Source organism: Solanum lycopersicum, chromosome 12 (assembly GCF_036512215.1).
Source record: "Solanum lycopersicum chromosome 12, SLM_r2.1".
NCBI lineage: Eukaryota > Viridiplantae > Streptophyta > Magnoliopsida > Solanales > Solanaceae > Solanum > Solanum lycopersicum.
The window spans coordinates 67227888-67242721 of NC_090811.1; the positions used below are offsets into that span (position 1 = coordinate 67227888).

At 35.2% G+C, this 14834-nt stretch overlaps 3 protein-coding genes across 4 annotated transcripts; 2 read left to right on the forward strand and 1 right to left on the reverse strand.

Annotated features, from left to right (window-relative positions):
- Positions 1-235: 235 nt before the first annotated feature.
- LOC101267881 (uncharacterized) lies at positions 236-4844 on the reverse strand. Its single transcript, XM_004253051.5, has 3 exons — positions 4447-4844; positions 3025-3183; positions 236-858 (listed from the first exon to the last, which is right to left on the reverse strand). The coding sequence occupies exons 1-3, from the start codon at positions 4714-4716 to the stop codon at positions 499-501; spliced, it is 789 nt and encodes a 262-aa protein (XP_004253099.2). The 5' UTR covers positions 4717-4844; the 3' UTR covers positions 236-498.
- Positions 4845-5334: 490 nt separating this feature from the next.
- Positions 5335-10461, forward strand: LOC101267301 (serine hydroxymethyltransferase 3, chloroplastic-like). Of its 2 annotated transcripts, none has more exons than XM_004253049.5 (12): positions 5335-5513; positions 6322-6580; positions 7536-7731; positions 7933-8107; positions 8186-8303; positions 8380-8492; positions 8605-8727; positions 8906-9010; positions 9168-9254; positions 9325-9432; positions 9829-9901; positions 9981-10461. In XM_004253049.5, exons 2-12 carry the CDS (start codon positions 6370-6372, stop codon positions 10253-10255), a joined length of 1584 nt encoding a protein of 527 aa, XP_004253097.1. In that variant the 5' UTR covers positions 5335-5513; positions 6322-6369; the 3' UTR covers positions 10256-10461. The 2 variants fall into 2 exon arrangements, with proteins under 2 accessions (XP_004253097.1, XP_010314825.1); XM_010316523.4 differs by lacking the exon at positions 5335-5513 and adding an exon at positions 5534-5947.
- Positions 10462-11147: 686 nt separating this feature from the next.
- LOC104645216 (uncharacterized protein C6G9.01c) lies at positions 11148-11948 on the forward strand. The gene has a single exon (XM_010316522.4). The coding sequence runs from the start codon at positions 11402-11404 to the stop codon at positions 11786-11788; it is 387 nt and encodes a 128-aa protein (XP_010314824.1). The 5' UTR covers positions 11148-11401; the 3' UTR covers positions 11789-11948.
- Positions 11949-14834: the final 2886 nt, after the last annotated feature.

The following is a 14834-nucleotide window of genomic DNA, read 5'->3' on the forward strand; positions in this document are numbered from 1 at the left end:
CAAAGTCATATTGCGAAAACAAAGCATCTAACTAGTAGCTGTCATAGCTTGAATCCGTGACCTTTTAAGTTACACAAAGACAATTTTACCATTGCTTCAGATATGCCATGAATAATAAGCATAAAGATATCATAATTCATATGTAAGAATGTCACCAGGGCACGTTATTTGATACTTCAACCATATGAAACTTCAAAAAGGATTAAAGGCCATGAAAGAACAGTAGATCAGATGATTTTGCAATGGAAAAAAAGAAGAGAGCTCATCAACACTGATCCATTTGTGTTCTTAGACTGACTTGAAACTTCACAACAAAGTGATTACTATACAGGAAAAAAGACGGAGGTGGAAAGAAAGAGGGGAAGGGTGGGGTGCGGGTAGGGGGTGACACACTGACCAGATTACCTATCCACATTAGTCTCCGTCCCCATAGAACACGAAAACAAGAAGGATGAGAAACAGTACGACTATGGTTTGATTTGCCAACCGTTTATGATATCATTGGCTAGAGACAACAACAGCATTTTCATCAGTTGGTGCCGAGTCAGAGGTAGCTGACTTCTTTGTAAGGGACTTGGGAATGTCAAGGTCATCTTGCACGCAACGTTGCTGAGGGTGGGAAAGAAGTGTACACATATGACGGAATAGGACACGAGTAAGCCCCTGACCACTCTCAAATATGTAACCCTCGTATTCACTGACATGTTCCAGGGCTTCGACAAGGGCATCATAAACCTTTTGAGGGCAATTGTCAGGTCCAGGTTTGTCATGAAGGTAAACTACATCCAAAGTGAAGAGCTTTTGGGTAGCAGGCCATTGATGCTGTGGTGGTATAGATGACCTACAATATAGAAGTACCTGCATAATAAAGAGAATACATGTTAATTAACACTTGCTAGCAACCAATTTGTACAGAGAGAATAAATTTGCAAGCATTAGATGTTTATGAAAATGTATCAAATAATCATTTGCATAATATTGGCTTAGGGTACACTTAAATGAGCAAACACGATCAGTGAGTATTCATATTGCGGACCTTCAACTTGTTTGGGGCTGAGCTGTAGTTGTAATCATTCAGAGAGAGCATCTAGTGAGGAATGAGAATGGTTCAAACTCAAAATTTACCAGTAGATCAAAGGAAATGAGAATAACTGAATTTCATGAAGGTAAAAACCCATTTTAGATCCCACAAGACACTGAAACATAAAAACCCCTCACTGATAAGAGGAAAAGAAAGGAAGATCTTCTATGCACTCTCAGAGTCTCACATTCAAAAGATTTACTTAGCTTCTATGTGGCTATCTTTTGAGGCAATTTCAGATCTTTTGCAACTGATTGATGCAGTACTTTTAAATGTTGCTATTGTAACAGACTTATTACTACCTGCACATGGCATGGTGCCGTAGACATGAAAGAATAAAAGGACCTGCACTGCACACACAACTGAGATGTAATTTAAAAACACATAACCAGTAAGCATTGTTCAAATAATCAAAAGAAAACACTTCTGATTTGACACTGTCGTAGTTGGAGGTTTCCTGTATAAACTAGAACTTCTCAGTCAATAAAACTAATTGATAGTTGAAGGAGGTGACAGCTGGTGATTATGCTTGCAATATGACCTTGATACAAGTAAAAAGACCTTTTAGTTTTCAAAAGGAAGTAGAAGATGATATACTTATATGCATATAGACACCTGAACCTACTCTTGGTGGCATCCTTCATTTGCCTTGACAAACACCATATGTTATCCTTATCAGATACACCTCACGTCCAACTTAACATCAATTCAAACTGGTGTGATCTTTCTCAGATTCATATGATTATTCAAGAAGTTTATTTCCCTTCTTCTGTAGCTTTTCTGCATCTGTTCCTCGTGATAAACAACTACCTAAAACCCACTATTAGATATCATTCTTTTTCATCTTAATATCTTTTCATTATAGAAGTTGTTTCTCTACGCTTTGGCAGCCCATGACCCAGTCCAGATATAGCTAATGCCACCTGGAAGCTATTTAAATTTTTTCTAGTAGCAATATGTTTGTAAACTTAAAGTCAGCAAGTTTTCCGAAATGAAAATCTCGTTTGAGGTGGCTATGAGATGTGTAAACAAACAAAACACATCTTTTATTTTTACATATACATAAGCACCCCGCACTAATATCATAATAGTTAATTTCACTGCTACTGAATCAAAGACTGATAATGAAAAAGATGAATGACTAAACAAATATAATAAATCCCTTAATTTGGTAATCTAGTCTAATTTAGGCCGACTAAATCAACTAGAGAAGAAGTGTTTCTTTCCAACAATAGCATGTATAAGTGGCATGAAATAAAGCAAATAAAGGAAAGAAGAAAACGACATTATTAACTTCATCAAAAGAAAACTACATATTTAATTGTAAAATGCAAGTATGTCAAGTAGTTGATCTCCTTTCGTCCTAAAGTTGGATCTACAATCTTTTCTGATAACAAACTAAGGATTATGCTAAGAAACTATCTTTTCATTTTATTCAGAAAAAGAACCCAAAATACGTAACCAAAGTTAGAATTATTTTCCCCATTCTCACATTGGTGCTAGGATATTTGGTCTAGCTGTGTTCTTAATATCTTGTTTGCTAAGATGAAAGTGCATCAAGAATAGTCACTCATATGGGTGCTTGTTCTCTGCAACATTAAACTCAATATTGGTTGAGACACACAAAATCAAAGTTGTATTTCACTTAACAACTCAGATACCATTACTTATTGCTATAGCACTATCAACCACATGATGAAGCAAAACCATTTTTTTGAGTAGTCGTGCTCAGACGAATAGCTAAGAGATAATTCTAGAAATAGAACACATCTGCTCATTACATTGCACCAAAACTGAGTAGCTGATTTACCATGCGTCATTCATATGCAATATAGCTTCTATAATTTTCTTAGCAAACCAAATGTTAACCTTCTCAATAAAAAATTTCAGCACCAGATGTACTAAAGTCAGATGAAAAGACACATTGCTAATCACATCCTTACCACCCTGAGTATCCGATTTTGTGCACGTGTCTTTTTTGCTTCATGAGCTGCCACTCGAAATAGTTGAGTAAGGTCTGCATGGCCACAAGGTGAATCTACTGCAATACCCCGGCATGCAGAAACTACTGAGTCAATGTCACTAGTAAACTCTTTACGAACCTTCATCAATAGAAATTTGAGAAGACAAGTCAATTTCAATACTCTACGTCCAATTATATCCCCACCAGTAAATTGGAACAGGAAGATAAGATTTGATAAGATAACTTAAGCAGGCCATAAAAGTTTCAAAGAACTTATACTACAATAAGAACATAAATATATAGCTGAGCAGCTCTTGAAAGTCATCAATAAAAGCAGCATAAGTTTATGTTTGAAATCATTCGTCAAACAGGAATACATCATAATAGCGAAGGGGGAAAGTGAGAAGAAAATGCATCAAAGTTAAGGAGATATATAAACCACTCATACACTTTTACAAAGTCCGTCAAACCAATTTCATGCTAAGAAGCAGGATTCTACATCTTAAAAAGCAAGTATTCCTACCAGTGACAACAAATCGTTTCATGCTTGCAATTATTAAGTTTGACAAGTTGTACGATAACAATAGAATAGTGATGAGAGTAACGTGTGAAACAGTATCTGAAGTATCCCCATCACTAACTGCATCGAATTTCGTTAATAACACTGGAAGACTACTCCATTACAAGCTTAAGAGTGTGGCCACAGAAAATACTTTAGAAGACTAATGCACCATCTAAAGTTGCTTGATTTGGATGGCTAACAACTCAAGAAGCATTTCTAACTCAAGAGGTATGACGAGAAGGGGATACACCTTCGATACTCGATGATAATGGAGATGTCCCTCTACCCCTCCACTTAAATACTAGACTTAGTTTGCATGATATTAGCAAGAACTAATTCTTTATACACATATCAGAATGCCTCATGTTAGCAAGCATTTGAAGAAACAAAAAAGTATCATAACTGCCTCATATTATGCCAGAACAAAGAAAAAGGTCTGCCTAATTATGCAACCGAAAAAACTAATACTCCTTCCGTTCTAGTTTGTCTGCCTTCCTTTCCTTTTTAATCCATTTCAGAAAAGAATACTTTTTTTCTTATTTAACAACTCTTTAATTTCTATTGACACGTCTAAAACCACAAGATTAGAGGATATTTTGCTACATTACATGTCAAACCATAACATTTAAAAGTATATTTTACTTTCTTAAACTATGAATCAAGTCAAAATCCTATCAACAAATTGAAATGAGAGTGGCTATTATCACATTATGGGAAGGATAGCAAAATCAATTATTCCACAATTACATATCTGAAATTCTACATATATTATGAGTATTACCCAATTCAAACTTCAATCAGCTTGAAGAAATTGCAAAAAAAAAAAAAAAAAAAATTTACCCAAGAGGCAGATTTGCCAAGAGCAGCAAAAGCAAAACGGTGATCTGGATTAATAGTGAGCTTTGCATTGACGAATAGAAGGATTGCCTGCTTAATTGAGTCCAACCTGGTGTAAGGTCTGCCGCCGGCAGCCGCAACCTTCATTTCAACAAGTGATTCGTTGTCCACATCTACACAGAACAGTATGTCTTCGCTTGCTAATCGAGTTGGTTGTAGAGTGTAACCACTCGCCGCCGGTGGCCCTGAACCTTGTCCTTCTACTCCTTCCATTTTTTCCGATCAGTCACTTTCTCTCTCTAGCTCGCTCTTTTCAGACACTTCCCCTTTTTCCCCCCTTTGGGTTTCTCTCTCTCTTCGAAGGGATTTTGTGTTTTTTTGAACTTTTTTAAATAATATTTGTGTTAAATCTTATTATTTGATATATTTTGAAAATTAAAATTTTTACATCAAAATTTATTATCTTTTACAAAAACATACTCTATAATAGTTTTGCATTGAATTATATAATTGTTTACGTACACACCAAATTAATAATGAAATATTCGATAAATATGAAAGTGATGATATGATTGTTAGTAAAAGTGATTAACAATCGATTCAGATTAACATAGTTACATGTTTTGCCTACCACACGATCAGAGCAGGATTTACGATATCGAAAAATAAAACATAATAAGCGTCTCACATAATTTAGATTTGTAACTAACAATTTTTTCGTAGTTTGAATTTTATATCAAATATGTAATACTTCCTTTTTTCTTGCCCACAATAATTAATATTGAAGATTGAATATAAAATAATAATATTTTTTCGTATATTAAAAATAATAAATAAAATAATAATAATTTTGATATCGTGAATAAATAAAAATATCAATAATTATTGCATAAGTCTAACCAACTATCGAATTTTATACTTAACAAAATCCAATATTCAGCGCGCGCTTTCCCATATAAGATGCAGCTTAGCTAGGGTTTACTTTTTTGCTTCTTTCATCTTCTCTATTATAAAGCACTTTATTCAAAGCTTGAAAAAACAGAGCATCAAAGGATATCTATATCTAATAGGTAAAAAAAAATCTTATCTTGAAGCAATATTTTTTATTTTTGAATTGTGTGTTCCTGTACTGTAATGCCTTTCTATTGTTCTGCGAAAATTTGAGTTCTTTTGATTCTAAATTGAGAAATTAGAGTGAATTCTGTATCAAGTTTGAATTTTTTATCGTTATGTTTAATAATCATTTTCTGTTTATTTTAGTTTTAGAAATTGAGGGAATTGGTCAATGTAGTGAGTTGAGAATTGTGGATTTTCAGGTTCAAGTCCAAGTATAGTATCAAAACACTAAGTGATTTTATTATATATGTTCAAACCTAGGAGGATATAGTTGTCTGATACTCTTGTTGTTGGGAGGTAGCAAGTATCCGATATCTGATTCACACAGCACAAGTTTGGCCCTGGCCAACCATATTGGTGGAGTGAGGGATTCATCGAACCTCCTTCGGTATAAAATTACACTGTTTATATATGGTTAACATTATTTTTTGTTGATATGTAGTAGATGTTGAGCATCCTGCTTCTTTGTGTGTTTACTTTTTCATATATTAAACTCATTAATGGAAGTGAAAATGCTTGCTCTACCATTGGATACCACGGTTTTTAAAATAAAGAGGAAATTTTGTGTCCTTACGCATTATTCCTTCTTTCTGTTTGAGAAAATTAGATGAAGAATGTTAGTATCAGAAGTGCAGTTTTTTGATTTATTAGTATCAGAAGTGCAGTTTTTTGATTTATTATTCATCTTTTTCAAGTACTTAAATATTTTCCTTAATTAAGTTGCATGGTCTATAATAAAGTTCTCTTCTTTTCTATGTGAAGGAGTTGGTGGTTTACATAGAGGCTGTATACAAGTATTATAAGTTTAATATGGAGGCTTGTAGCCGAGCTGCAGTGATGGGTTCTTCTCTTCAGCAACCTGTTTGGGTTAAGGGATCGGCTTTCCCTTTAAAGGGTGAAGTGAAACTTAATGGGGTCAGATTATGGTTTGTTAAGCCTTGCAAAGCCTCTCAACTTGATGGGAGCTTGGTTTCAGGAAGGCCTCCTTCTTCTGTTTCTGTTCCTATCCCAGAAATGGGAGGTAATTTTTCAAACTTACGTTTTATTCCACGTGTACATACACATAAAACGATGCAGCAGATTCTTGGTTATAGACTTCTCCATTTTAGCGTCTTCTTGGCTTTTCTGTGTCCTCTAGTTTGTATACTACTACTAGTCTTTGATCTGTTTGTTCTTTTATATCCTGTGGGGTGTGAAATCGTTTTCTGGAGTTATTCAGTCTACATGTTTAAGTTATATTATAAACCATATTAGTTAATGCACATGTGAGAAGATTAGATACTATAATTGTCTAACTGCTATATATGCTAAAAGCTCTTGAAGCATTTTGACTAATGTGTAGTCGATTGGGATTTGGATGTCTCATCCTTACTCTGTTTTATGTGTTATGTTTGTTGTAGGGTTTGACTTATGTTAATTCTTTGCTCATAGTAGAGTCTTGACAATTATGATCCGACTTGGTGCACCTACAGCCCTCTGGCGTGACTTCTTAAATCACGTAACTCAAGAAATGTGGTACACATTGACATTCCCGGATTTGGGGTTTTGAATTAAGTCCTTGGTAGCCTACCAATTTACTGCATGGTCTGTGACTTTCCTTTAATTCATATCTACTATTGGTACATCTAAAGCCATCAGCTTGTGATCTTATAATCTTCTTGAAATCAACCAGGGCACTGACATTATTGTTAGAACTCAGAGAAGTTCTGAAACATTTTATTGTATGTCCCTTGTCTTCGTTGACGAAAATGAATGCATTCTTCTCTTATTTTGACAACGTTCCATGGTTCTCGTACTTAAATAGTGTTTCTCTTCCTTCTCTTTCCCATGTAAGGGTTGTGTTAGTCAAGCCACTTCTTGGCGCTTTTCATTTCCTCATCCTAGTGGTATGTGATAGTTGAAGTTGATGAATTTGAATTATGCTTGCTAGCTAATTCTGTTACTCTGTTACTAAAAGATGTCCATTGCATTTTTAGGTGCTGGGAACAACTTTGTAGATTATGGATTGGGTGAAGCTGATCCTGAAGTCCGTGGTATTATTGACAAAGAGAAGGAACGCCAATTTCGTAGCTTAGAGCTTATTGCCTCTGAGAATTTCACATCTCGAGCAGTGATGGAGGCGGTGGGTTCTTGCCTTACAAACAAATACTCCGAAGGACTACCAGGCAAAAGGTGACTTTTATCCCTATGAATAAAAAAATGAAAAATAAGCATTTTCACATTAATTTTTCTTTATTATTTAATTTTTTGATTACTTTGTTTGATACGAAATGTGCATCTCTTCCTGGTAGCAAACTTGTTCTTTTTTTCCTTTTGCGTAGCTTATTTAACAGTGTTCTTCCTTTGTAATTGTAAATAAATACCCCATATCAGATATTATGGTGGAAACGAGTACATTGACGAGTTAGAAATACTCTGTCAAGAGAGGGCTTTGGCAGCCTTTAACTTAGATGGGAAACAGTGGGGTGTCAATGTTCAACCCCTATCTGGTTCTCCAGCAAATTTTGAAGTCTACACAGCAGTTCTCAATCCACATGACCGGATTATGGTTAGTTGTAAGCAGTCTCTTCCTGTTGGTCTTCTAGATTACATGGATTAATATTCATCTTTAATATTTATCACTCAGGGATTGGACTTGCCTCATGGGGGTCATTTGTCCCATGGATTCATGACTCCTAAAAGACGAGTTTCAGGCACATCTATTTACTTTGAGTCCATGCCTTACCGCCTTGATGAATCTTCAGGTACCACATGCCTATATTTGTAGATACATTAAGCTTTAACTATAATTGTAATCCAATTTTTGTTTTGACTTAACAGGACTTGTTGATTATGACATGCTTGAGAAAACTGCAACCCTTTTTCGGCCAAAACTTATTATTGCTGGTGCTAGTGCATATCCACGAGATTTTGATTATCCTCGCATGAGAAAGGTATAAAATATTTGGAGTTTGCTAGTTGGAGTTACTCTTTCATATTGATAATTCATCATATTGATATCTTATTTTCTGCATCTAATTATTTCTTTTACTATACGTCCGAAAGATAGCAGATGCTGTTGGAGCCTTTCTCATGATGGATATGGCTCACATTAGTGGGCTTGTTGCCGCCTCTGTAGTTGCTAATCCATTTGAATACTGTGACATTGTTACCACAACAACTCACAAGGTATGATTTAAAATTCTTGGAATATTGTGCATAGCCATTCCAGCTCCTTCTACCCAGTGAAAAATAAAGTTAAAAAGAAAGTCACAGAAAAGACAAATGGAGAATGCAATGCAAAAATATTTTTGATGATTTTATTTCCATTGGCCTGATTAAGTTTAATGGCAATGCTTTTGTTCAGTCTCTAAGAGGTCCTAGAGGAGGAATGATCTTCTTCAAGAAAGATCCTGTCCTAGGCGTTGATTTGGAATCTGCCATCAACAATGCTGTTTTTCCTGGCTTGCAGGTCAGTTTCATTTTCTCACGACACTAATTGTTACTCTACACTTTTTTCTTTTGCTCCCTGGAATGTTAAAACCTATCAATGCCTGGACTATTGGCACTTTATCTGTATGTTGAATATTGTGGTGAGTTTGATGAGCAATAGCATGGTTTTTTTACAGGGTGGTCCACACAATCACACAATTGGAGGACTAGCTGTTTGCTTGAAGCATGCCAAATCACCTGATTTCAAGGCTTATCAGAACAAGGCAAACATTTTACTGTCTTTTCACTAGATTGTGGCCATTTATGCGGGAAATATAATTTTTGTGTATGCAGGTGGTCTCTAACTGTAGAGCTCTTGCAAGCCGGTTAACGGAGTTGGGGTACAAGCTGGTCTCTGGAGGAACTGACAATCATTTGGTCCTAGTTGATCTTAGGCCCTTGGTACGTTAAGCATTTACTCTATTTCTTGTCTAGAGAAGAAAAACTCAACTAGAACATGCAAATGTACTGGTATTGCAATCGTAGTTAATGAACTACTATACAATAAGCACCATAGACTACAGTTTTGTTGACGATTTTTATTGAACAATTTCAAAATTTGGTGGTTACTGCGGAATTGAAGTGCAAGCGTATGAATTTTGGTAAATATTGGATAGAAAATATTATTTGGTTGATTAATGTATTCATATAGAAAGTCTAAAACAGGTCGTCAAACTCGGTTAAAGGATCCTTCTGGCTTTTACTTGTTAGAGTCTGTTTTTTACCAGCTATAAGCACCAACATGCAACCAACCTCGTCCTGTGAATTTTGATTAACCCGACTGCATATGCCAATTAGGGTACTGATGGTGCTAGAGTGGAGAAAATACTTGACATGGCATCAATCACGCTCAATAAGAATTCAGTAGCCGGTAAGTTTAGAAGCTTTAACCATTGTGATTTACTATCGACATCTATTATCTTGTCCTTACACCATCAATTAAACTTTAGGTGATAAAAGTGCACTAGTGCCTGGTGGTATACGCATAGGCTCACCTGCAATGACAACTCGAGGTTTCTCAGAGAAGGAATTTGTAACCGTTGCAGACCTTATTAACGAGGGTGTGCAGATAACTCTTGAGGCCAAGAACTTAGTCTCTGGTTCTAAACTCCAAGACTTCATGAAGTTTGTTACTTCACCGGAGTTTCCTTTGATCGATAAGGTGCTGGATCTACAAAGAAGAGTTGAAGCTTTGACAATCCAATATCCATTGCCTGGCTTGTGATGAAACACTGGTGGAGATTTTTCAGTAGCAAACTGGTTGTATGAATAGTATAACAGGCAGATTCTTGACAGTTGATAATGTAGGATGATTGCATGCAAATGCTGTATTTCCATCCCCACCTCCCTTTGGGATTTAAAATGGAAAAAAGTGATCCAAAATTTTGAAAATGTGGAGGAAATATATTTGGTAAATGTTTTTTCTACGAATTTTTATCCCTTTTTTGTTCAAGCTTTTTATGAAGAACAAAAAATAAGCTTTTTTTCCATTGAAGGAGCAAACACAATGTACAAGAAACTAGTGTTAGTTTTTATTCTGAAGTGGAGTTTTTTCATTACGATTAAGAAATAATCGGAGAAAACTCTTTCTCTAAATTGAGAAGTTGAGACTTTCTTGCTCTTAAGTCCGTTGTAAGGTCAATAAGACCATGAAGAAGGATATTGAATGCTTTCTTTTATCTAGACCGACTCAAGTTGTGATATCTATCATATTATGATACATTCCTCGTTAGCAATAGAAATCATTGTTTAAATTTTTTTTCCATATTTAAAATTATTAAGTCATTGTACAAATATTATTTTTACCGCTTGAACAATTTTTCATACTTTTTAAGAAATCATAAATGCAAGAAATTTTTTACCATATCACCTTTTGAATATAATAAATACTATGTCTTGAAATATGTAACAGAAAAATAACCATAACTAATGATAAGTGTGAATTAGGAACTAAGTGTAGAATTATCTAGCGATTTCATAAAGTAGATAAGTATTGTTTTCAAAATAATATAGTGAACAACTATTATTAGATAAATGAGATTATTAATAAGAAGAAGTTTTATATTTTGAACTATTGTCGGACGAATAAAGTAGTAAAAGAGAATAAATGTATTTCATACGAGTAACATGACTTTTATTTCCGTTCTAATAGTTTAAGGATATTTTTGAACAATAAAACCAAATTAGGAGCATTTTTATTCTATTTTCAATTTTGAATAGTTGAGGGGTTAACCCTAACTAGGTTTTAAGCTAAAAATCACCCCCAAATCGATTTTCTCTTCTTCGCTTATCAAATTACTCTTCAATCTTCAAGTTTTTCTTCACGATTGTGCTGAATTTAGGTATAATTCCATAGTTTTCGCTTCTAGCAATGCCAAAAAAGAGTAATTCGAAGAAGCCTAAACCAGTGGAAGTAGCAGCAGCTGCTGTTGTAGAAAAGGAGAAACCAGTTTCTTCGTCTAAACCCAAAAAGCCCGGCAGTGAAATCGACGATATATTTGCCGGAAAAAAGAGGAAGAAACCGGAATTACAAGAAAAATCAAGCGGAGTTGCTGTTACAGAGCCGAAAAAGGCGAAGAAAAGCAAGGAAAATAGTGGTAGGATTCCGAAAGATAATGTGTTATCTGAGCCACCACGTCGGTCGAGGAAGAAAACGGCAGATGGGTTTACTTTATACACAGAAGAGGAGTTGGGTATTGGGAGGTCTAATGCTGGAGGTACTTCACTTTGCCCTTTTGATTGTGACTGTTGTTTTTAGTGAATTTTGAAAGAAATTGTTTGAGATTGAATGAATTATATCAGTTTTGTAATGAATTTGTAGTAGTATATGTCCGTTTCGAGGATGAAGTTTTGTTCTTTTTACTGACTGGTGTAAGCTGTAACAGTTTTATTTGAATGCATGAGGAATTTTGTTTATAGATGTGAAGTTTTCGTTTTGGCGATGCATATTCAATTGTCTAGATTTTTGAAGCTGTTTCGAGTTGGGTTTGTGTATTCATGAAATTGTTCCCAATACACTTCGAGATTGAAGAAAAATCTGAGTACACCTGATTATATCTGTAAAATGGTAACATAAATTAGGGTTATTGGGTTAAGTTTTGAGTGCGAAAGGATGTGCATATGATTTCCAGTTCTGAATAAGCAAACTTGGCTGCGGCAGTTAGCTTACAAGTGAAATCCTAGATGTTTTACCTGTAACATGGTCTCCTGGATCTATGAATGGATGCTGATGCTATTTAGGTATTTTTATTGCTGATAGGTAGAGAAACTGTATAATGAGGCATCTTCGCCCGATTCCCCTAGTCATTGACATACTTTGTTTTGGATAAAAGGAGCTAGACAATGTGATGGAAACATGCATGCGGAGGAAGTAGTCCAAATCACCAATCTAACAATAAATTTTTTGGAACCTATAAAGATGATATCTTCGTTATATCTATTCTAAAGGAAATGGGTAACTATACTCATTGTGGGAATTAAGCATAGTGTTGTTTGGCCCACAATTGATGCTTGTAAAATAAGGAACAAAATGAGTAACTAGCCCAAAGAGTTTGTTTAAGGCACTGGAATGTGCAGCTAGTAAACTTGGGTAGACTAGTAAGGATCAACAAGGTCTTGCGGTTGCTCCACGTAATCAGTCAGCTATCCTTGAGAAGAGCATCTTTAATGTCGAACTGACACATGGACCAGCGTGAGAGAGAGAGAGAGAGAGATTTGTCGTCAGGAACAGGACAGCAATGATTGTGGTGTATAGGGCAGCTTCGTGTTCATCGACTAATTCCACCGGATACCTGTCACTTCCCACTAGCAATAGGTACTAGGTTACTCTACCTAGCAAAGCTAGTAAATAGTTGTCGTCGCTTTTATACTGAGGATAAAGGTGACATCCCTACATCTGAATATTGGGATGGACAAAAGAGCCAAATTACCAACCAAATCTTAAATTTTACACGATGAAGCTTTGCCGATATGAGGGAAGAAATTTGCTACAAAACTGGTTACTCGACAGGCCCAATGACGTGTCGATCAGTGAAGAAAGCATGCTGAAACCGTCAATTTTTGATTATGGTTGTTGGTCATTGCATTTGTCGCAGCCAGGATGTTCATGTTCACCCCCTTCTGCATTATTTTATTGTTAGATGTGTTCATGAATGACTGCTAAGGCAGGAAGGTATAAGCAGTTGCATCAAGACGTGCTTCATATATACTCAGCCTTGGTCATAACTTTGCAAAAGTTAGAAATGATAGCTAAGGCATCAGAGGAAATAGGCAGGTAGACCAGTATGAGTACAGTGTAGCTAATGAGGCTTACCTATAAACACATAAGTAGTCAGGTCCCTAACTTAATGCAGGAAGTGGTATTTGGTATCAATATTAATGAGACATTTATCATAAGCCGTTGGCGATAATACATGATTAGTTTTTTTTATTATAGAGATTGAGATAGTTTAATAAAAATATGATTTTTGGGTAATTGTATATTTGAACCAAAAAAAAAATACAAACATCTTTTGGTTCTACTTGATTTTTCCAACTTTTTTTCACACCATAGATATTTCCATTTTCTTTTTTCCCCCCCACACAAAATAGATACTACTACTATGCAGAGAAGTTTTTCTTTTATCAAGGGTTGTGGTGCACCGGTGGGAGTCATTCAACCGTAAACAGAGATTTCGGGCTTGAGCCCTAGATATGGAGAAGATCTTGTTGGGAGCGTCACCTCGAATGGGCTCTGCAATGCGCGATTTGAATTTAGTCGGAGCTTAGATAAAAAATATCAAGATAGTTGTTTTATATATTCTAGTCTTAGTTGAACGGAGTTAACTGGTACCTGTTGATGATGGACAGTGACAATTATTCCATAGAATTAGTTGAGATACATGAAAGTTGATTTAGACACCATGGTCATTAAAACAAAAAGAACTTGACAAAAACTTGGAAGATAAAATCTTATATGAGGGGCACCTTGATACCTGTTACGGATGCAAAGTGACATGTATTTTGTGGAATTAGTTGAAATGCATGAAAGCTGATTTCAGACAACATAATCATTAAAGACAATGGAAAAAGGTCAAAATTAGCCATGAACTATGCGAAATAAATCACTTATACCCTCAATTACATTTTGTGATAAAAAATATCCTCGTTGTTATCCTAGGAGACCATAAATATCCTCAAGAGTTAACACCCCAATTTTCACGTCTCATGGGACTAATCCCTCCACCTAAGCGTTATCAACTAAGATTCACTACAAAAGAATTTGACCTTTAGTGGCAACTAGTTATGAGTGATTTTTAGTGACGACTTTGGCTCCAACAACCATTCGCTAGTAAAATCTAATTTTTTCAACCAAAAAAAAGATAATTAATTTTCGATTGCAACTTAATTTTCTAAACTAAATAACTTGCAATATCAATATTAAAAACACCCAATATTATTACAAAGAATCATGAAAATTACTTCTGGATTCACATCTCTTACTATATAATGCATCATTGTACAATTTATACATTTACATATAACATAAAAATAAAACATACAGTGCCTTCAAACTCCTTCTTAATCGATATCATTTTTTTAATGATAAAAAGAATAAAGAAAAAAAACACAAAATTAAAATTTAATGTTAAAAATTTTTAGTGACGATTTTTGGGCTTTTGTGGCGACGATTGTCGTCACTAAAGGTCTAGTACTTTTTTGTAGTGAATTCTAGTTGGCGATGCTTAGGTGGAAGGATTAGTCCCACGTGGCTTGCTAAGTCAATGAAAATATGGGGTGTTAACTCTTGAGGGTATATGTGGTCT